Here is a 22,163-nt window from a genome sequence, read left to right on the forward strand (position 1 = left end):
TCCCCCAAATAAACTTTTCCATTACTACAGTGGTCAGAGACTGCTAGGAATTAGACCCAAGGATCCTGGGTTTCTGAAGTTGGAGAAGGGGAGCAGCGGCCTTTATATTTGTTTACATATGTGCTTATAGACTTCCAGGTCACCTGTTGTCTGTGCTGGACTTGATTAAATACAATATATATATATATATATATATATATATATATATATATATATATATATATATTGACTGAGTTGACGTTACTGTGAAAGGCACAGTAACTGAGATCTGTCCCCTCTCTTTAAAAGCAAGGAATGGATTGGACGGTGGGAACACTGTGGAGCAGGTAGACAGAGTGCAGAACTACGCTGTGTTTCACTGTTGCATTGCATTCAATCTGTGTCCATCCAGCAAGTGGGCAATATATGCAAGTGTCTTTAAAAATTATATCAATGTGCTTAATTATTGCAGAGTATTACACTGTCCCCATCCGGATACTTCTCTTAATGCCACCAGGCTGGCAAAATTTTCTGGGAAGTACAGAGAGATGACATCACTGGCCATTCTGTAAATTTTACTAAATGCATTATATTACCTTGAAGAGTTGTTATTTATTTATAGGCACGGCTGGTCTCTGGACACAGAGGAGCAGAGCAGACCTGCAGCCTAGACAGGGAAGAGAGAAATAACCATATCTGCCAGGTCAGCACAGAAGGAAGCCCCCCATGTACAGCAAAGTATACAGTACAAGAAGGACAGAAATTCAAGCCAATAAGTAAGCAGGAAGTATTTAAAAAAAATGTATTATTAGAAACTGAATAATTTTTATAGATTTTATTTTTTGGGGGGCGGGCAAAGATTTCAATTAATTTCTTGTGCCTGCTGCTCCCATCTAAAGTGAAGGGCAATATTAAACTGTGCCGCTAGAGGCGAGTGCCGCAGGTGCCCATTGCTGATCACGCACGTCACATCCAAAATGCGCACGCATTAGCCACATAAACCTTTACAAACTAATGGGAGCGCTTTCCAATAGGTAGAAAGACTTTGAGCGCCACCTGATGAGAGTGTGAGCAGAAATAATGGGTATCTACGGCACTCGCACCCAAGCAGCACAAATTTATGGGTAGCTCCCAGTCACTTAGATGGGAGTTGCGGCAGCGCAAAACAATTTCCACCTTTGACAGAGAACATTCACTTGTATTATTGCTCTAGAACAACTATTTGACCAATGAAACTAATACTCTAACTATGATGTCTATGAAAAAGTATAATTTACAGTGTAATAAGATGCACACTGCTCATTAAGTCTGCTGCACTGGTTGCAGAGAGCCAAGTGGAAAAGAAACAGATAGGCAAAGGTTTTTGATCTCTATGTGTGGACAAAAGGTCACTGCACACAGGTGCTTTATTTGGAAATATGTTCTATATACATCATCTATGAGCTCCAACATACTCCTCTTATTTCCACAAAGATAAGATCTCTCTCTGTTGGATGCTGTCTCTCCTCCAGTGACTAGCCGAGAGCTAGAACAAGCCTAGCCGACCTGCTGCTCTCCAAAGCACAAGGCCCTGCATGTTCTACCAAGCTGATCATGGGGAGGTGGGGGGTATGCTGGGACTTGTCATTTCAAAACACCTGGAGAGCCACAGGTTGGCCAGGCCTGAACTATAATATTACATACCATACATGTACATGGCACAAGGTTGGAACCAGTGATGGTACAATGCAATAGAGAACTTCAACAGTGCAAAGTCATCAGTGCAACACAAGACAAGGAGTGGTTCTAGTCAGAAGTTTTAGCACTTTGAACAGGAGCCTTTAACAACATTTCTTATACATTTAAAGAGACAAGCTATGACCAGAGTACTCTCTCTCTTCACTTGAGACTCAAAACTGGTTATTTTTGGAGCAAATTTCTGTCTAAAAATTTTTGCTAAGTAAAACAAATGATGGGCATACGCTATACAATTATCTGGCCATCAAGCATATCCGAAAAGTCCGATAAATAGTCGTCCACATCTGTATATCTGCTTCTGTTGACTGCGCAATAATTTTTGCTGTTCCTTGACAGGGGAGGATCGCGATAATGTTTCCTCTCCTGTGAAGGAATGCAGATATCCTGGCCATACACTGCGAAATATCTAGCAATGTATGGCCACGATAGATGCTGGGCTTAAGGGTGTCGGATAAAATGAAGTCTGACATACATTTTAATTGACAGTGTAAGACCAGCATCAGCCTGAGAGACTTGTCCCAGACACCACAGTTTTGGGGGAGGCAATGTTGTTGATATAATTCGATGCGCCCACAGTTATATGCCATAGTTACAAAACCCACGAGTCCAGGGCCAGATCAAGCTATGAGGGGGCAAAATGTGGCCTCTGGGCGACTCTGTAATCTGACACTTTGTACATGTCCCACAGAGGAGTTTTTCACAAATGCGAAAGACTCCACCGATGCAGCCAGGATATAACTCTTGTGGAGAGTGGTTACTGCCAGCTACACTTCGTAAACAGGGTTGATATTTTCACTAAAAATTAAAATATCCATTGCGATATGGACTGTTAATTGCAGTCTTGCTGTCATTAGTACATACATAGGCCCCATAGAATTAAAATTGGAGACACATATTGGAGAGTTCATTGTGTGCTGCTGCTTTATAATACTGTGGAACAACATGGTTAAGTTTCATGGAGGAATAAACCTAGTGAGGATTCATAGCTTTGCATTGGTGCATTTTTAATTTCTGGAAAATTAATGGTCATGGGTAAAGCTTTACCTTCTTATGTACAATGTTTTCATTTAAGTGCCAAGAGGTTTGAATAAAAAGGAGATGGAATTAATTTGGATAATGCCTTATAATTAATACAGTCCTAGATCTTTGAGGACTTTATCCCTTTTGTGAGAAAATTCATAACAAATGCAAAGCATGTCATGTTATTTAATGGTTTTATACATTTGACAAGGGATCTCAAAGCCAAGAGGGAAAACAAGTAATACTTTACTTCCTGCAAATGTGATTTATATGTGTGTCTGTGCGAGACGTATACATTTAACATAGTCTAATGCAGTGCTTCTCTAACCAAGCCCTCAGGACACACTAACACTGCATGTTTTCCATATCTCCATGGGCTCGATTCAATTCAGCGCGGATTGAATAGAGCAGGGAGTTAGCGCTCACGCATGGAGCAGAGATATAAGCAGGGCCGGTGCAAGATCTCTCTGCACCCTAGGCAACGCTTCAGCCTAGCACCCCCTAACCTACAAACCCCACCACCACCTCTCGGAGGAGAGATGCAGGTAGCCACTGAGTAAGTGGACTGGGGTGAATTGCATCATTATGCATAGACAGAGAAAAGGGACAGCACTCAAGGACTTTTAAAGTGATAAATATATTGTAAACGGTCACAAAATTTTGTGACTTTGTTCACAATATACTTTCACTGTAAAAGCCCTTGAGTGTCATTATTGTTTATATGCTGGATAATACTGTATATGGGATCTGGTGGGGATATTTAATTGGGGTTGGATATGGGATGCCGCCGGTCAGAATACCAACAGCGGCATCCCGACCATTCTAATACGGACATTCTGAATGAAGTTAATTAACCTTACCCCTTATCCTTACCCTAACCCTCCCCACACCCTAACCCTCCCCGGCATATATTCTGGATCTCGGCTGTCGGGATTCTGGCATCATATATTTGTTATTGTGTTCCATGCCTTCATCTGAAAGTTCATTACTGACCCGCATACGGAAAAATCCTTCTTTTTTTTGATAGATGAATTCAGTGGTGCCCTTCAGTGTCCGGCGCCCCTAGGCAGCCGCCTAAAGCTGCCTAATGGTAGAGCCGGCCCTGGATATAAGTGGACACATCTGTACCTGCCTACATAAAAGGCAAACAGCCAACTGTGGAAACCTCCTTCAGCTTTACACAAAACCTATCCATTGCTCAATTTTTTTGTCACAGGCTTTGTGCAGGTAGGATGCAGATTCATAATGATTTGTTAGGCTGCATTCCCATCGGTTTCCATGATATTATCTATTATTTACAAATTGCTGACAAATTAGGCAGTGTAGTACATGATGGGACCACAACAGAAATTACATACAATGACATAAAAGAGAAGGTAAAGATGGCTCTGCCTACATGAGCTTACAATGAAAGGGCTCAAATCAATTCAGTGCAAATTGAACATTGCTGGAAAGAAGCTCCCGGAAATATTCAATTCAGCGCAAAGTTATGCCGGACTTCTGAAATCCAACAAAAAAAAGTGGTCCTGATGCGGTTTTATACCCTTAGCGTGCCAGAAACAACATCACGTCCGGCAGTTAAGTCGGAGAATGCCAGTTCTTGCAACTAAAACCATGTCATAGTGGGGACGGTGGAGAAACTGCGGGAGGCAATAGTCAGGCTGCAGCAACATCAGCTCCTAGTAATAATCAAGCAGTCACTGGTGTATGGCATTTATGGTGTAGTAAGGTTGGTACACGTAGAGATTGAGGAAGGCAAAGACACAAAACATGAACCTGTCACTGTAGCCTTAAAACAGCTGCTGGCAAAAAACATCAACTTTTTTTTTTTTAACCTTTTTTTTTTTAACCTTTTTTTTTCTCTCCTCTCTTGGTTCTAGTGGAGGCTTTTTATTTTGTGCTGCAGAGTTACTGGTTCAGTCGTTGGCATGGTGTTCTTCTCTAGTGCCATGCTCCCTGCTGGAAATAGAGCCAGGACAGTTGTTCCCCATATTTAAGGGCAGCTGCTACCACCAGGGAGGCAAAACAGATCACTAAAAAGGAATAAAGATGGCAACCACAAAGACTGTTAACCTCACTTGATCCTGAAGCTTAGTATCCAGTGGAATGGTCGACAGTAACCAGGTCGACACCACGTTGACATTAGAACATCAACATGGTTCAAACTGTGAACGGCCACCAGGTCAACACATCCAAACTGTCGATGGGTACACAATGACAACATCTGAAATGCTGACATGTGAGATGTTGACAGTTAGGGTTAGATACAGCGAGCACTACATGACAGCTGGTAACCAAAAGAAAATGCTGGAGCCGCCGGGAGAAGGTAAGAGACTACTAGACCAACACCTTCTTGACAGTTCACCAAGTTGACACATCATCCAGGTAGACAAGATGAATGTCGACATGGTCACAGTCAATACTATGCATGTCGACAGCTTGACCCTGTCGACAGTCTCATGTCGACCACATAACTGTTAACAAGTTATACCACCCCCTGAAGCTTATGCTAAGGGGCAGATTCAATTAGCCGCATAGTTAACGTCGCTGCTAAAGCAATGGGTTTAAACCTTGGAACTATTCAATAATTAAGCAATTTCCCCAATGCACATTAACCCATATATTCTAAGTAAAGTACCCAGAAGCTATGGGTTACGTCACGCGGTAAGCCACAGAGTGCACATTTGCCAAGAGTTTTCTTTGCAGCTCCTGAGGCTGCAAGAAAAAAAAAAAGCGTTAAGTGCGTCCTCTGGGGCTTACCGCTTGGGGTAGTGATGCTTAATTGAACAGCTGGGGTTTGTTTAATTTAATCTGCCCCTAAAATGGCATGTAGTAAAATAGCTGGCGTGCTAGGTATGATGAGGCGGACACTCTGGATCCACTATGTAATTTTCCACTACCCTCACAAACTAAACCAATGCATAGCTCTAAATATAATTTTTGGCGGTGTGTATACAGATGTAGCCATGCTCATCTTACTGCAATGTGGCATGCTGCAACTATTCGAAGTAGGCGATCGAATAATTAATTCCTTTAGGAATTAATAGAGCGATCGCCGGCTGTGTATAGTCGCAGCCCGGCATGCCATGTAGCAAGCCGTGTTGCAGCAAGCTGCATCGCAGCAAAGAGGAGCGTGACTACATCTGTACATCTTGGTCCATGATTTGTTCAAAGGAGTAAAAAGTAAAACTGGGGATTGGAAATATGGCTTGCAGTGTTCAGTAAGCTTTCACCTCTGATAAGCGCAAATAAGACAGTGAGGGTTACATACTGAAGGCAATAGGGCACAACCTGCATATTATAATACTAACATTAAGGACCCATCATTTGCCAGAATTATGCCCAGCGTTGCCCAATACATCACCAGCTCAGTCCCCCTTTTCCTCCCGTCTCTCTTTCTCACCTTCCCACCATGTCTTATTTCATCTCTGGCACTGTATAAGAAGTATATATATTGTTATGAATAAACAAATAAATGGGCACAGCCTCTGTCATAATAGGGGGCGATTCAATTGTTTTCCCCTGCGGCTACCACTAGGGCTCGCAAAACGGAGCAATTTAAGTGTTGCTCCGTTTAGATGCCTGTTAGTGGTAGAGACGACATTTCTCCTCGCAGCCTCCTGAGGTGAAAGAAGAAATATGTTCAAAGTTCATTGTTTGGGTTCCCTAAACAGGACATTAGCCGGGATTAGCTGCTATTCGCGACTAAAACGGTCTCTTTGGGCACGTATAAAGCAATGGGAGCTCGATCAGAGCAAATTGCCCTCAATTGTTTAATGAGCACCCATAATTGCATTTCCCCAATCAATTTAGATGGAGCGGTATGCAATTGCTTGGGCACCCATTGTTTTATTGTGCTGCTCGCGGCCAGAAGTCCTGGGTTTAACTGCACAAAATAGCTAAACCAGACTAAAGTGCTGGCTGTGATGCAAAAAGTCTTGTTTGACACCCAAACATTTTGCGCGGCTAAACCTGGCACTTCTTGACGCGATAAGCGCAATAAAACAATGGGCGCCTGAACAATTTCTACATTGCTGCTCGCAGCTTGGGGGGCTGCAAGCATAAATACCTGGCACCATGAAACAATTGAATCGGCCTTAACTTCTATTTGATCAGAGGAAAATGTGTCAATTATTTTTACTTGCAGTGGAAAAGCCTACCAAAGACATGCTTGAAACCAGTTTACAGAAATTTTAGTTGTGGTCACCCATGGGATTAGTGAACCCAACCTCTATGTCCGGTCCCAGTATGCATTATAGTTTCTCGGTTAGTGGTCTATACTGTGGAATAAATGTGCTGATGTGTAATAGTCATGACCAAGAATAATATCTAACTGGCAAGGTTGAAAAATAAAGTAAAATCATAAAAAAAGGACAAAATGCCAGAATTAAAAAAAATAAAAATAAAACACTACAAAAGAGTTATACACTGAACACAAAGCCCAATTTAATTAGCCACGAGTCCCCTTGTGGATCAAGTACCTACAGCTATATGCCACAATTACATCAATGCCAGCTGCACATAAAAATAAAATAAAAAAAGTGTCCGGGGCAAGATCAGGCTGCGGGTTCAGCTGCTGTTGCTAGAGTTTCCAGGTCTTTGCAACGCTATTCCCCCCGCCCCCCACCTATATATTTGCCCAGATCTGTGACTCTGTGTATAACGCTGGGCGGAGTCACACAGCGTTAGGAAATGAGTCACAGATCTGGGCGATATCTACCCCCCCACAGTGTACTCCACCCCATTATATATACCCCCGACAGTGTACACCATCCCATTATATATATACCCTCCCACAGTGTACCCCACCCCATTATATATACCCCATTTTACTCCCACACCCGCAGCTCCCCCGCACCCGGCCCTTCCCCTACCCGCAGCACCCCTAGACCCCCTCCCCCATCCGTGGCACCCCTGCACCCGCCCCTCCCCCATCACCGGCGCCTCCGGACACCCTACACAACCCACAGCACCCCCACCACCCACAGCGCTTCCGGGGATCCCATCCCCGGCACCCCCACACCTACCCCTCCCGCGGCACTACCGGTCCCTCTCCCACACCCGTGGCACCTCCACCACCCGCAGAACCTCCAGACCCCATCCTTGGCACCCCCGCACCTCCCCATCCTGTGCCACCACCGCACCCACCCCTCCAAAACCCTTCCCCATCCGCGACAGCCCCGCACTTGCCCCTCCCCCAACCGCAGCTCCTCCGGACCCCCTCCCCCATCCATGGCCCCCACTTCCCCGCCCCGTTGGACGCCCTTTAATTGCGCAATGGTAATACTCCATATACTACGAATATTGAACGCCAGAAAGGCGTGCAAAGGGTATGGGGGTGTGAAGAGCACCCGTAGGGCGCGATGAATCACCTAGTCACAGATAAAGAGTCCATAAATTGTAAAAGGACATACATTTGTGACAACCACCATAATCAGAAAAAGACATTTAAAAACATTGACAATGGGGGAGGCAAAACAACAACAACCAAATACTTTACATGTAGTAAACATTCCTGGATATCAAGTACAGGCCAATGAAAATGGAAATGGACTATAACATACTGCAGAAGCAAAATAATTCAACTTTTTTCCCAGCAATCTACCTCTATGTGCTAAGTCATGTACTGCAACTTGGGCTTGTGAAATAAAGACAAAGCACAAAATTATAAAATCTAATTTAATACTTTATTTGCGAGCTTTTCTTACTTACAAGAATCATCAAGATATTAGCTTGCTCCTACTTAATTGTTACCACTTATTTATAACTGATACATAGAACCACATTTGCTGTATTTTTTCCTTTGTAAATCTCGTACAAACACAAGCGAGAAATGGCCACATTCATATCACATGTAACAATGTAAAAATAAAATAAGACATGTTAAGGTGTACTGTCCCAGTATTGTCAATGGAAATCAATAAGGGCAAAAGGTTATTTCAATCCTGTTATAAAGCATTATTAAGTTACTCTGTAGTGTCTTCAGAAGTCACAAATAATGACCTGTTCTTCTGTGCACCCTTGGAAGTAGAGGCACGCTGTTAATCCTTTGTCCATAAACCCTGGGTCAATATTAAATTGCCAATACCTATTTTACTATAGTTGCCTTGAATGCCCTTTATCAATAGACTACATGGTATGAGCAGGAATTAGTGGCATACTTGTGCAGGGAAGCAGTCAGGAACCAGTCAGTGAGATTACCGACGCCAGAATCCTGACACTATTCGGAATGCCGACACCAGCATCCCGAATAGGTAGACATCCTGGCGTCAGAATCCTGACAGCCAGGATGCCGAATGCCCTCACGCCGCGCCACTGAGGAGGTAAACCGTGCCTTGGGATTACCAGGAATCGAGCAGGAATTACAGATCTATGTTCAAACTAGATCCCGAACGGTCGCAAACCCATAAAAACTTTGTATTATTCAGTGCAAAAATCTGCATGTGGACTTATTTCTTTAAGCTATATTTATCAATAAACAAGTTGTCGATTGTTACAAGTGTGTGTGTGTGTGTGTGTGTGTGTGTGTGTGTGTGTGTGTGTGTGTGTGTGTGTGTGTGTGTGTGTGTGTAGGGGTTTGGGAGAGAATCAAAGCAATAAAATATATATCTCGTGAAAAAACACAATGGATAGGTGTGAGCGTTCATTTAAGTCTTTTAGGGTTTTATTGGTTAAACTAAATAAGCAACAAAGACGAACCTGACTAAAAGATCCCTAAACGTGCATTTCTCACAAGGCTGCTGAGGCCAAGCTGCCAGTTCCCACTGAACACCCTGCAAACTGTACAGGATTTATGGCTCTCACATGGTCCCTGAATCCTTTTCAAACAAGACAGGCAAATCGCTTTGGAATCACTAGTACTAAATAAACCAAGGGAAAAACTGTTCGTCAATAATAAATCATTCAGACATTAGCATACATCTGTATAATGACAAAATATATAGTCCACCTATATCTCTTGCATGCATTCACAGGCATAGAGAAAGTAATTTATGGGAGACCTATCGTTGTATCCTAAGTCATTGCTCGGTACAAGGTCTATAAATATAATAGAACCTGCAAAGTTCCTGTCCCTCAAACCAATACTCAAGGGGGAACATATCCAAACACTTATTTACAGCTTTGTTGCATTGAACCATTAATGTGCTTTACAACATCTCTTATGCTTGAGTAACATGTATAACTGACAGATTTTGACAATAATAGCAGAAAGAAATTGATTGTGAAGCAGTTCGATATTAATTAGCATATGAAGCTATTAGAATTTGGCAAAATAACAAAACCTTTTAATAAAAATTCTGTCTTAATATTTCATAACAAAATCTGAGCTATGTGGACACCGATGCTAAAATTAGGCGTCTGATGTAAATCACTGTACCAAATGGGGCTGTTCAGGTGACAAGAAGTGGAGTGATACAGATGGGACAATACAATTGTTTTTGCTTTTCGCACTTGTTGCAACTAAAAGTAAAGTACAGAGTTTAGACACAAAGTCCTGGCCAAGACAAGGAAAATACTGTTTGGCCACTAATAAGATGCCGTTTATACAGATTTCTGCCCATCACCTCAGGAGGGTGCAAGCATAAATTATGGGCGCCTCAATCGGAGCCATAATTGAATAACTCCATTGGGCACCTATAACATACCCTCCAACTGTACCTTTTTGGCAGGTACAGTACCTTTTTTTATGGTCTGTACCGGCCAAAAGGGGCTTTTTTACTTATCAAATCTCCACAGAAAGTATAGGAAAGGGGGCGTGGTCACACCCCCTTTACCCGTGGTCACGCCCCTTTTCCTAATTTGTACCAGTTTTTGAGGGTACAATGGCCCTCATTCCGAGTTGTTCGCTCGCAGGCTGCTTTTAGCAGCAGTGCAAGCGCTAAGCCGCCGCCCTCTGGGAGTGTATCTTAGCTTAGCAGAAGTGCGAACGAAAGGATCGCAGAGAGGCTACAAAGTAATTTTGTGCAGCTTTTTTAGCTCCAGACCTACTCCTAGCTTTCGATCACTGCAGACTGTTTAGTTCCTGTTTTAACGTCACGACGGAGCTATTCAATTGTTTCTCCATTTGGGCACCTGCATTTATCTCACTTCAACTCAAAACCGTGGGGGTGTTGAACTTGAAGCAAGATAAAAGTGACGCATTTTAGTGCTTAAACGTGACCTTTCGCATCGTGCCCATAACTTTGGTCTGGTTTAGCTGCTTTATGTGGCTAAACCCGACCTCTCAACACAACAGTCATGATTAAAAAAAAAGGCACAATTGAATATGCCCTCCCAATCTCCCTTCACTTTAGACAGAAAATCTGTGCGATAATCAACTGAAATCTGACCATATACTGTTAGACTCAATATCACTATCTATGTGAATAAGTAACACCATCAATTTGAACCCCAAGGGGGCGATTCGATTGTTTCCCCCAGCGGCTGCCAATAGTGGGCGCCAGACAATTTAATGGTGTTAAGTTCGGGTGCAAGTGCCTCAGGGACACACATTTTTGCTCACCATCTGCGGAGGTGGCGAGCAGAAATGCGTCCAAACCCAGTCTAATTGGGTAACAAGTGCAATAACCAATGGGTGGCTAGAACAATTGAATAGCTCCACTGGGCACCCAGAAAGCAAGAAGCTTTGCAAGACCTGTGAATTGATTATTCCTGAAATTAAGTTGTGTATGTAAAACCCACCATACAAATCCTGTTTGCCAAAGATCACCAATCATTTTTTTCTCTACAATTTGTTAAAGAAGAACGATTTAGCGAGACAGAAAGATAGAGTACAATGCATCCCAAAAAATGTGACACATTAATTCAACTACTTGAAACTACTTAGTATTAGGTGTTAAATAACTGCCATGTAATTCTTGTCGCTTAATTGTCACCATGACTTTTCAGCTGTTACGAAACTTTAATATGTTGCTTAGCAACAAGAAGACCATTCTAAGGCAGCTGAATGCTGCCACAGAGGAAGCTTTAAAACCAGAGCTTAATACTGCATAAAAAAATAAGGTAATATCTGTGGATATCAGCTGTTACAACAGGATTATCATCTAATGGCAACATCACCACCTCTTCCACTTTATTGGCACTGCAATGTATTAACATTATGGGGAGTATACTATTGCTGGCAGTAGAGTACCGCACTGCAAATATCGCCAATTTATATTGTTTATAGCTACATTTTATTGCTATATATTCATCAATATATTTTAAAATCATATATGTTTCAATGAATAAATTAGTGATAATTGTTATCACTGCGGCCTATGTATTACGCTGTGTATTTTCTTTCAAATATCGCCGATATTAGCTTGATGTCATTATCAGGTCATCCTATTGTAGCATGTGCGGATAAGTCCCCGGACCAATGTGTTATCAACAAAAACGGGTCTCCTTGGGCTGTTTATCGGGCATTATGCTTCGCGTGCCTGAATCATGCAAAGCATAATCCCATATAAAAACCGGCATCAGGGAATCAGCAGCAGCAAATTACTGATGCTAACAGAATACCCCCCTATATATAGATATCTATACATAGTTAGAAAAACACACATACATTTATATTTTTATATACTTTTGAAAAAGCTTTCTTTCGCCGCCTTAGGAAATTATTGCATTTTCTTTCATTGTAGATGTGTTTTTTTCCCATTTCCTATGTTATTCTTGTAAGTTTTTGATAAGTTAAAGTATTTTCTTAATTCCAAAATACCACTACACCTCATACATGCTACTACTCCATCTGGCAAGTGATCCCTTACTGTATAACAGGTGGTACTGGTACTAGTACTGCAATCTGTCCTCACTCTGCTTCCCATATCTAGCCATACCACACCCTACCATCATGGTCCTTTCCCCCTTTTTCTACCATCACATCCGTCATCTTGAGGGTATTAACCAGTTTTATGTTTTGTTTTTTTTAATCTATTCTATTCCCGCTGTATATTACACTTCTACAAATCCCTTATCCCACCCACTGTAACCTATGTAGTTACCCTAAGTTAGCTGCCTCCCATGATACTCTCGTAGATAGGATGAACAATGTACAAATCTGATGATTTTGAAAGGATAGAATTTCTCGCTTTAGTATTCTGTAGCTGCATTGCGTCTCATCTCATCCAGGCATTGCCTATTTCGCCCCTGGTAACTTATGTAGTGCGTCAGTGCATCAAAGACTGTTGCCGTGCCTTGGTAGGATGAATAATCCTTAAAATGGATGACCCAAAATGGGGCCTTTATTCTCTATTACATTCATGGTTTTCAATATTTCTACAAATCTAAACCTCTGTATTATGTTATTTTCTGTAAAGCGCCTTTAAATCTTTTTGAGTAAAGAGCTGTATGAATTAAATTATCATTATTATACAAGCATTCACCCATTTGCTGTATCTCAGTTCACCTGGGTGCATTATTGAAGATGTACATGAAATCTAGAAAGGCATTCGACAGAAAGTATGTGCGACACCCACATAGCAAGTAAGGGAGGCTGCCTTCATTCCTAACTGGAAATTCTATAGATCTCCAGGAGGCCTGGAAAACATGAACTGTTGGTAGATCTCGAGGTCCAGTTTGGCCAGCCCTGCGCTAGGCAATTAATCTTGCACAAGTGTAACTCTGCTTACTATCCCAAGTACTCCATTTGTACCATGTTAGGACCATAAAGCAAAGTAAAAAGCGTCACAAAATAAAGGACAAAACATTTGGAGGAAAAACCTGATGCAATCCGCAAGAGACCTATGTTTGAAACTCATAGAACCAGAGAATTTGATGGCAGATAAGACCCAGCCATCAAGTCTGCTCCTTTTTTACCTTCTGGTCATCTCAATCCTAAAAGTCAATCAACAAAGCAGTGTCCAGATCTGGAAAGTTGGTAGAGACTTTCCAATAAATGCTCACAGCTCACATAGAATATGAAAGCATTAAAGGGGGTTAATATTTTATCAATTAATGTCTGAATTTTTATTCATACTTAATAAAAAAAAGTTTGTATATTTACCCTGTCTGAATTAGAGAGTAGATGGATACAGAACAAGACTTGTCCTCTGAGGTATATTAAGAAACCTGGGAACTATGAGCCCTTCCAGAAGCAGCTCAGAGCAGTTCTTCCAGAGGTGGTCGGACCATACCCTCCATAATTACGGCTAGGTGTAACCAGCCAAAGAAAGCAGGGAAGGCATTTCACGGTTACCTTATTATAAAGCATCTCTCTTTTATACCAAGGTGAACCAAGAACATCCTTTATTACGACAGTGCAGTATCCCAATTATTATCTTGCTGCTTTACAGCATGGAGCTCTTGGTTTGAAATCCCACCCAGGCTTAATATGTGTAGGGTTTGTATGTTCTCTCAGTGTATTTCTGAGTAATAAATAAAATAATGCGTGTGTGTATACAAGTGGTAAGGAAGACTATAGACTGTAAGCTCTACTGGGGAAGGGAATGACGTGCATGACTAAATATTCTCTATAAAAAGCAGGGCCTGTACTATATTGTTAAGAAATAAAATAACCAGAAACATACAGTAGATTGGCTAGCTAGGGATTATCCATAAAGATGGTGATCCAGTGCACTGTACATAGCATATCCCCGTACATGCACAAACAAGTCTGTGGCAATGGCTGAGGAACCGGTTTATGCATCAGCGTGAATGTATGTTGGTACCAGAAAAGAAAAATTCTGGAACTGGCAAATTCTCTCCTGTTTACATGTGTTATCGTTTACATTTTGGTCTTTACCCATCCATAAATGCGTTCACATGTGGCTAATAGACGGAATGGTTAGACGAACTATGAAAAAGCAAGTGGTTTGTACTACACAACATACGAGATACCATATGCTAAAAGCCATAAATGTATAAATGCTCATGAAAAACATACGTGCTTTAATGTGGGAATACGTTTAATAAGTTTAAATGTTTTGTTTTCTTCCTTTCTACCAGAGCATGAGAGTCACATCAATTGCATTAACGCGTAAAACATGCACATTATGCGTGATGAAAATACATTTCAGACGTTTAAATAGGAATCAAATTTGAGACAAGTGAAAAATCACAAATACCAAGAGAGACTCGCTGCTCGTTATTATCAGGAGCAGGCCTTGAAAAGCATTAGTATTTTCTAGAAGTACTTTGCATGTCTTTTGGTTACCACTCAGCTAATGTGCTAGTACTCTGATCCTAGGTGACATCGTACCCAATCAAAATGATATGGTCAGGAACGGTTTTAGAGAAAAACTGGTACAAGCTTTATGATTTGATACAGAATGTGTGGAGCAACAGCAGCTGGAGGGTCGCTTATTGCTTTAGGGCAGTGGTTCTCAAACTGTGCGCCATGGCACCCTGGGGTGCCTCTGGACACTGGCAGGGGTGCCTTGGATTGGTTATTATTTATGGTCAATGTCAAAGGCAAAACCAGTGCTGGTGGCTGTCAATCATAAAATATGTGGACTAACAGGAGTAAATCTTGTCCCTCACCACATAACTGAATCTAAGGATGACACAAACACAACTTACTTAATTTAATATCCATTTCTAAATTTCTCAGTAAGAAATGTTTGGCCTAGGGGTGCCGTGAAAAAAAATCCCTGATACTCAAGGGCGCCATGATTCAAAAAAGTTTGGGATTCACTGCTCTAGGGCAACTCCATGGTCTTCACCACAATACGAACAATTGAACACAATCTACTCAACAAAAAATACATTTCTCACGAAATTATGTTAAAGTATCAAATTCAAACATGAACCCATTGTGCAAAGTACAGCCATGCCTTCTAACATCAGGAGGGATACGGTCGTTAGGTCGACACAACTTAGGTCCACAGTCATTAGGTCGACCACTGAAGGTCAACATGAGCATTAGGTCGACAGGTCAAAAGGTCGACACGAGTTTTCCACATTTTTTTTCCCTTTCAGTTTTTGGATTTTTCCATACTTGACGATCCACGTGGACTACGACTGGAACGGCAACCTGTGCCGAGCGAAGCGATAGCGAGCCATGCGAGGGACACGGTGCACTAATTGGGGTTCCCAGTCACGTTATGGAGAAGACTACATCAAAAAAGTTAAAAAAGACTCAGGTCGACCTTTTCACCTGTCGACCTAGTACATGTCGACCTAATGCCCATGTCGACCTAGTAAATGTCAACCTAATGCTCATGTCGACATTCAGTGGTCGACCTAATGACTGTCGACCTAAGTTGAGTCAACCCAACGACCCATACCCCATCAGGATCGGTCATTCAACTAATGCCAGTGTTTCTAATCAAACATGTGGCATCTGTACTTAGAAGCTGTCCCCACTATCTGTACACTAAGACCTCATGATCCAGCATGCATACTGAGGGGTAGATTTATTAAGCCTGGTGAAGTGATAAAGTGGAAGGTGATAAAGCACCAGCCAGTCAGCTCCTAACTTCCATGTCACAGGCTGGGTTTGAAAAAATGACAGTTAGGAGCTGACTGGCTGGTGCTTTATCACCTTCCACTTTATCACTTCACCAGGCTTAATAAATCTGCCCCTGAATTCCTTGTGAAGATCGGTTTTCATACATTGTTGCCAAAACTATACTCAAATCACTAGCAAAGGACAGTACTAGACATTAGGCACAGTTCACTACAAAGAGGTTTAGACTTCTTTTAGCTCATAAAGAGTTTGGATGTTCTGCCTATGTACGTGTTTGAAACAAACATAGGGATTACTGTGTGACAAAAGTGGAGCTGACTCATGGGATCAATTATAATGCAGGAGAACAATCTAATTAACCCTTATTTTGCCAGGAGCCATGACTGATTTAATCAGTGATCACACCAATGCGTGTAATATAGTTACCACTGCAGAGGTTAAATGCTGACATATGTATTATCTAACCAAGCTGGGAATTAAAAGGTTAAATAAAGCAGAAATAAATATAATGTTGATGCTTAGAGAGGGAAGGGATGCATGCTGTAAGGTAGCAAGTTCACACTATCTATGTAATTTTATTTTCATCACCATAGAAACCTACAATTATCACCCTTGGTGGAAGCACAATGCTTTTCATTAATACTTCAATACATGACAAACTACCAATGTGCAACTTTCTATTACACATATAGTAAATCTATACACACACGATGACATAGAATAAGATCAATCAATCTTAAATGTCCATTCACATTATATACACATGTGCATAAATATTTCTGTAATATCTTCTTCTTTTTTTTCATTATTCTAAGAAAATAAAGTTTCCAGCGGCTCTGTTGCAAAGGGAACATGAGATATGCATGAAGAAAAAAAAAAAAATGAAATAAGCAGACTCACAATCAACACGTATCAGCTGCTGTCATTTGTCGCCTGTAATTCCACATTTCTCAGTACAGTGCCATCAATTAAAATATACACACAAGGCTGAAATATCATTCCAAGGAGCACTTATAGCGGTAACTTTCCTGCCACACTAAATGCACAAAAAAATATCATGTTTATAAAAGAAATCTCACATGCAAAAACTCAAAATACTCACATAGTGTTTTTCCTGCTGGCCCATAATTCCATGGCTAGATGAGAACGCAAGAGGTTTCATAATGAGGTAACACAAGCTGGGATCAATTTAACATGGTGTACACATTTCTGAAGGACAGCAAAAATCACATCCACAGACACGCAGGAGAAAACACGGCAAAACAACAATCTTAAAAACATCCAAGGGCGAGAGAGAGAGACTGCGTTGGGTAGTGGCTGGAAATCTCTTAGCTCCGAATGTAATAAAGCAGTCCTCACAACAGCATCTGTCTCCATGTTTTACAATGCTGGGAGCCCCAGCATCTCTGTATGCAAAGTGACTAATGAAATCTTATCCATCCAGCATTCTCTCAGAGAAGCAATACCATAGCCGAAACTGAAGAATAGGAGGAAAAGAGGAGGAGGAGAAGGGTGGAGGATGGAAGTGGTGGGGGTGAGGGGTGAAGCAAAAAAAAAAAAAAAAAAACATAAAATGGCTGACCGCCCACAGAGTCCTTTCCAAAAAGGCTTAATATTGTATTGGATTAGTCAGAATAGGAGCCAGCCCTCGGTGAGCAGCCAAGCACTGCAAATGCAGTGCTCCTGCTTCATTCGCAATTGCAGGTTTACAGATACTAGCTCTCAGTCTGAAATGCAGAGACATAAAAATCGTGTGGTAGCAGCCAGTGCATGTATGTGTGTATGGGAGGGGGCCCAAAGCAGAGGGTGCTTTAGAACCTCCTCCCTGGATGCTAACGATGCGGTCTGATCGGTGACCAGTGGTCTCTGCTATGCTCAACTAACCAAGTTTGCACAATTAATCATAGCAGTGTGAGACTGATCGACGTTTCATCTTATGATGACCATCCCTCTCACATCCAACAAGCACATACATAACAAAACGCAATGGATCGGTAGCATTACGAGAACGCGCGCACACACACACACAAATACGAAAACCCTCTTTTCTAATACCCAGTAGTCAGAATGTAATACGCCAATATAATTACATTATTGTGCTTACTTTAGAGGACCATGGCTGCAGGCAGTTGGCATAGCAACGCACAAGGAAAGCCATTTCCTGGGTAGCGAGAAGGCTTCCTTTTCTAAATAAGAAATAAATTCCTCTTAGGAAGGCTCGGCATTGCTGCTTCCTGCCGAAAAAAACAAGTGACTGCAGTGTGTTCTCCTAACCTGCACAGGCACAGAACGTGCAGGGCTAGTGATGTAACAGTAAGCAGAGTTCTCCCCTTAGTGTCTTCTCTCCTCATATTCTGAAATATTCAACTCACATGAAAGGCGCATTCCTCCAGGATCGCCCCCTCACGTTCTTAACTCTTTCAGTCGTTTAATGTAGTAAAAAGGGACAAGTCAGATAGTCAGTGGCATCCTCAGGTCGATGTTACAGCAGCTTTCAGAGGGAGGGATTCAACTGAATACAGGCTGCTAATCAGTCCAATGAAGTATTAAGCCGTACCAAGGGACAAATCACCCAAAAAGGTGCTCCCAGAAAATAATCCCCCCTCCTCAAAAAGGAAAAAAAAAAAAGTCACACCCATACTCTGACACTGCATTGGCACAGTCTAGAAAGTCCCATTCCTGCACCCTGCAATAACTATGGCTGTAGTGAAAAGGTTAAAAGGCTCTTACCTTGCTTACCTCACCTCTGACTCACTCCCGCTGGCCCGCAATATAAAGACCTCTATTAAATATGCAGCAGGATCATGGCTGCACAGCAGAGTGGTATCTTATTCAAACTGCCAATGGCAGCATATGGGTAAATGGTAAAGGAGACTAGCAATGAGATGTAAAAAAAATTCCATGCTTATAGAGCTAAACAGGGGCCTTCCTTGTTAATTAGGATTATGCTACCAAGCATGAAAGCATAGTACCAGTGTTTTTAATGTTCCTCCACCTACACCCTTGTAATCCAAGAGCTTTTATAGGCTCTGGAGATGCCCCATAAAACTAGCACACTAATAGGACACTAAATGAGCAGCACTTGCTAGCAGTTAATTTTTAAGGTGTGGAATAGGGACAAACCACATTTTCTATGGAAACATTTATGTCTTTAGAGGACTCCAGTTTGCAGAGGTACAAGCAGCAGTGTGTCTATATATAAGAGTAAACCTGCAAAACTAGGATGCGCTAACAACTTCCACTGAACTCTGTGCTCCCCAGCAAGAGTATGTTGCCTGAACTTTGTTATGATTTACATGCCAAACACCTTTCAATAAAAATATACTTGTAAGGCCTTGGATAATTGGTAAAATGCATGAAAAATATTAAAGAGTAACTAACGCATTTTATCATCTTTTTAGATATGCTGTGGTTTTAGTGATACTACCTTGTAGCACACTCTAAGGGCCACTATACACTAGAGAGATGTGTCACAGACCGCTCAGCACACATCTTCCCCCCCCCGCTCAGCACAGTGCGATGTGTGCTGAGCGAGGGGGCGGTGTGCTACATTGAGCAGCGGGTGAAATGAGCTATGTGCTATAATGAGCAATGTGCTATATTGAGCCTGCATGCAAGCCAATCTAGCACCAGCGATAGTGACGCACGGGTCACACATCGCTGTCGCCGGGGGCATACACACGAGAGAACCATCCTTAAAATCTACGCAATCTAGTCAGATTGCTTATCTTTTAAGAACGGATCTCTCCGTGTGTACCCTCAAGGCAGGGGAGGGGAACATTTTGCCCTCCAGCTGTTGTTGAACTACACATTCCAGCAAGCCCTGCTGCAGTTTTGCTATTTGGCCATGCTAAAACTGTTGCAGGGCATGCTGGGATATGTAGTTCAACAACAACTGGAGGGCCGCAGGTTCCCCACCCCTGCTCTGAGGCATGAGATATAAATCATGCCATGTAAACGAAGCATAAAAATGTTATAATACAAAGGCAGCAATAAGCCCACAAGAAATATTTATCCTCTTATTAATAAGGTTTTCAGACTGCTTACAGCTGAATAGCACATTAATAGCAGATATAGTATGCCTGAGCCTGAAAAGTTCAAAGAATAAAAGAACATTTCATCCAAATACAGTAGAAATAGAAATATGCTACTTGTCATTGCCGAATAATAAAGATACGGCACAAATATCTGGGTTGCCAGACATAGCAAAATAACTAAAACAAATAAAATGGGTGTGCAAAAACAATTAAATCGCCCCATCTCCCATCTAAAGTGACAAAAGATCGGAGGACGCAATTAAAATGTTTTGGGGTTGATTTGTTTTTGGGGTTTTTATGCGCTGATCGCGGCCAGACAAACCAGATTTAGCAGCTTAAAATGGCTAAACACTATGAAAGGGCTGGGTGCAACACAAAAGTTACAGTTTGTGCACCCAAACGGGTCACTTTTCCCAAGCACGGGTGCTGCAAAAAGAAAATGTCGACGCTGACAGCATACGCACCCATATGGTAGCACAATTGAATTGCTGCTGGCGGACGCCCATTTAATAATTGAATTCCCCCCAAAGAGTCATGTTTGGAAAGCGCAAAAAAAATTTAAGATTAAAAGCTTTCTACTCAGAGCTGGTGTCTTTTAGACATCAAATTATATAATTACTGTAAAATATGGAATAAAGGGAAAATATTCTATACAGTCGTGCTATGCTTTAAACAAAAATAGGGATTACTGGTGAATGCCAATCTGTAAGGATCCTGGCACCTACATTATGCAGCACACAAGGGTCAAGCATTGCACAATTGAAGAGGGGAATTTAAGGCACTGTACATTGACGGATGCTGAGGGGGCTACCCACCAAACCTCCAAATAAGTCTTAGATTTTACATTCTGTACTGCAGTTCTCTTCTCTAATGGTGCCCATACACTTGTGCGATGCCCCGCGACGTGACATCGCACCGGCAGTTCAGGTGCGATGAAATTGCACCTGAACTGCCAAAGTGATTACCATGCAATCATGTGATATAGATCGCATGGTAATCACGTGATGGGCACGTCACCGCCGAGTGGGAGCGGACTCTGGCTACTCCCGGCGGGTGCCCAACGCACATCGCAGTGCGATATATCGCATGTGTTTTTAAAAACACAAGCAATCGCACTGCGATAAATATTGAGTGCAGCACTTAATATCTTGCGACGTGACATTCGACCAGTGTGCCCGCGCATACAATCCTACGATATATCTCACAGATGCGGTTGAAATCGAAGGATTGTATGCCATATCTCACAAGTGTATGGGCTACATAAGACCCAGTGTGTTACTCATCAAGTGCAACAAATGGGTTGAGCAGAAATATACATTTAAGGCCAGCACCCACACAAATACTTCAATGCATGCGACATCATTTTTAAGCAAGAAAATCCCTTCAAGGCAGCCATCCCTGCACCCACCCATCTCGATAACAGACACACATTGTAACAAGGTACATTACAGAGTGATATGGAAACAATGTGTTGGAAAATTATACCCTTTCATTATAACTTGACAAACATAGCAGCATATAGCTAGCACGCATCAGTCTAGAGCAGGCATTCCCAACCACGGTCCTCAAGGCACACCAACAGTGCAGGTTTTAGTGATATCCAGGCTTCAGCACAGGTGACTCAATTAGTAGCTCAGTTAACCATCTGTGCTGCAGCCTGGATATCACTAAAACCTGCACTGTTGGTGTGCCTTGAGGACTGTGGTTGGGAATGCCTGGTCTAGAGCATTCTTAGGCAACTTGTGGCACTCCAGCTGATGTTTAACTACAAATCCAAAAACTCCTGAGGCTCTCAGTGGGGTCGATTCAATTCAACAACAGTTCAATAGCGCCGGGAATTAGCTCCCGGCGCTCTTCAATACAGCGACTAGGTACCCTCAATTGTCGGGAATTCTTCTCTCAGCCCCGGGGGGGTGAGAGAAGAAAACTGACAAAAGAGCTGCCGCGCAGCCGGCGCAAGCCTGATTCTATCGGGAATCAGCATCGCCGTGGGTAGTTAA

The 22,163-nt window shown here is 42.1% G+C and overlaps 1 protein-coding gene across 12 annotated transcripts in view; it reads right to left on the reverse strand.

Moving 5' to 3' along the window:
• The window catches only part of RAPGEF2 (Rap guanine nucleotide exchange factor 2), a 552,363-nt gene that overhangs the window by 163,020 nt on the left and 367,180 nt on the right, over positions 1–22,163 (reverse strand). The window contains exon 1 of one of the 12 annotated variants that reach the window (XM_063920463.1): positions 18,231–18,434. The exons of 10 other annotated variants lie outside the window; for them this stretch is intronic. In XM_063920463.1, the coding sequence (XP_063776533.1) occupies positions 18,231–18,284 (54 nt within the window). In that variant the 5' untranslated portion in view covers positions 18,285–18,434. Of the gene's footprint in view, positions 1–17,228; positions 17,614–18,230; positions 18,435–22,163 lie in introns of those variants that run through there. One more of the 12 variants, XM_063920462.1, reaches the window with a different exon arrangement.

The sequence above is a fragment of the Pseudophryne corroboree genome, chromosome 1 (genome assembly GCF_028390025.1).
Source record: "Pseudophryne corroboree isolate aPseCor3 chromosome 1, aPseCor3.hap2, whole genome shotgun sequence".
NCBI classification, from domain to species: domain Eukaryota; kingdom Metazoa; phylum Chordata; class Amphibia; order Anura; family Myobatrachidae; genus Pseudophryne; species Pseudophryne corroboree.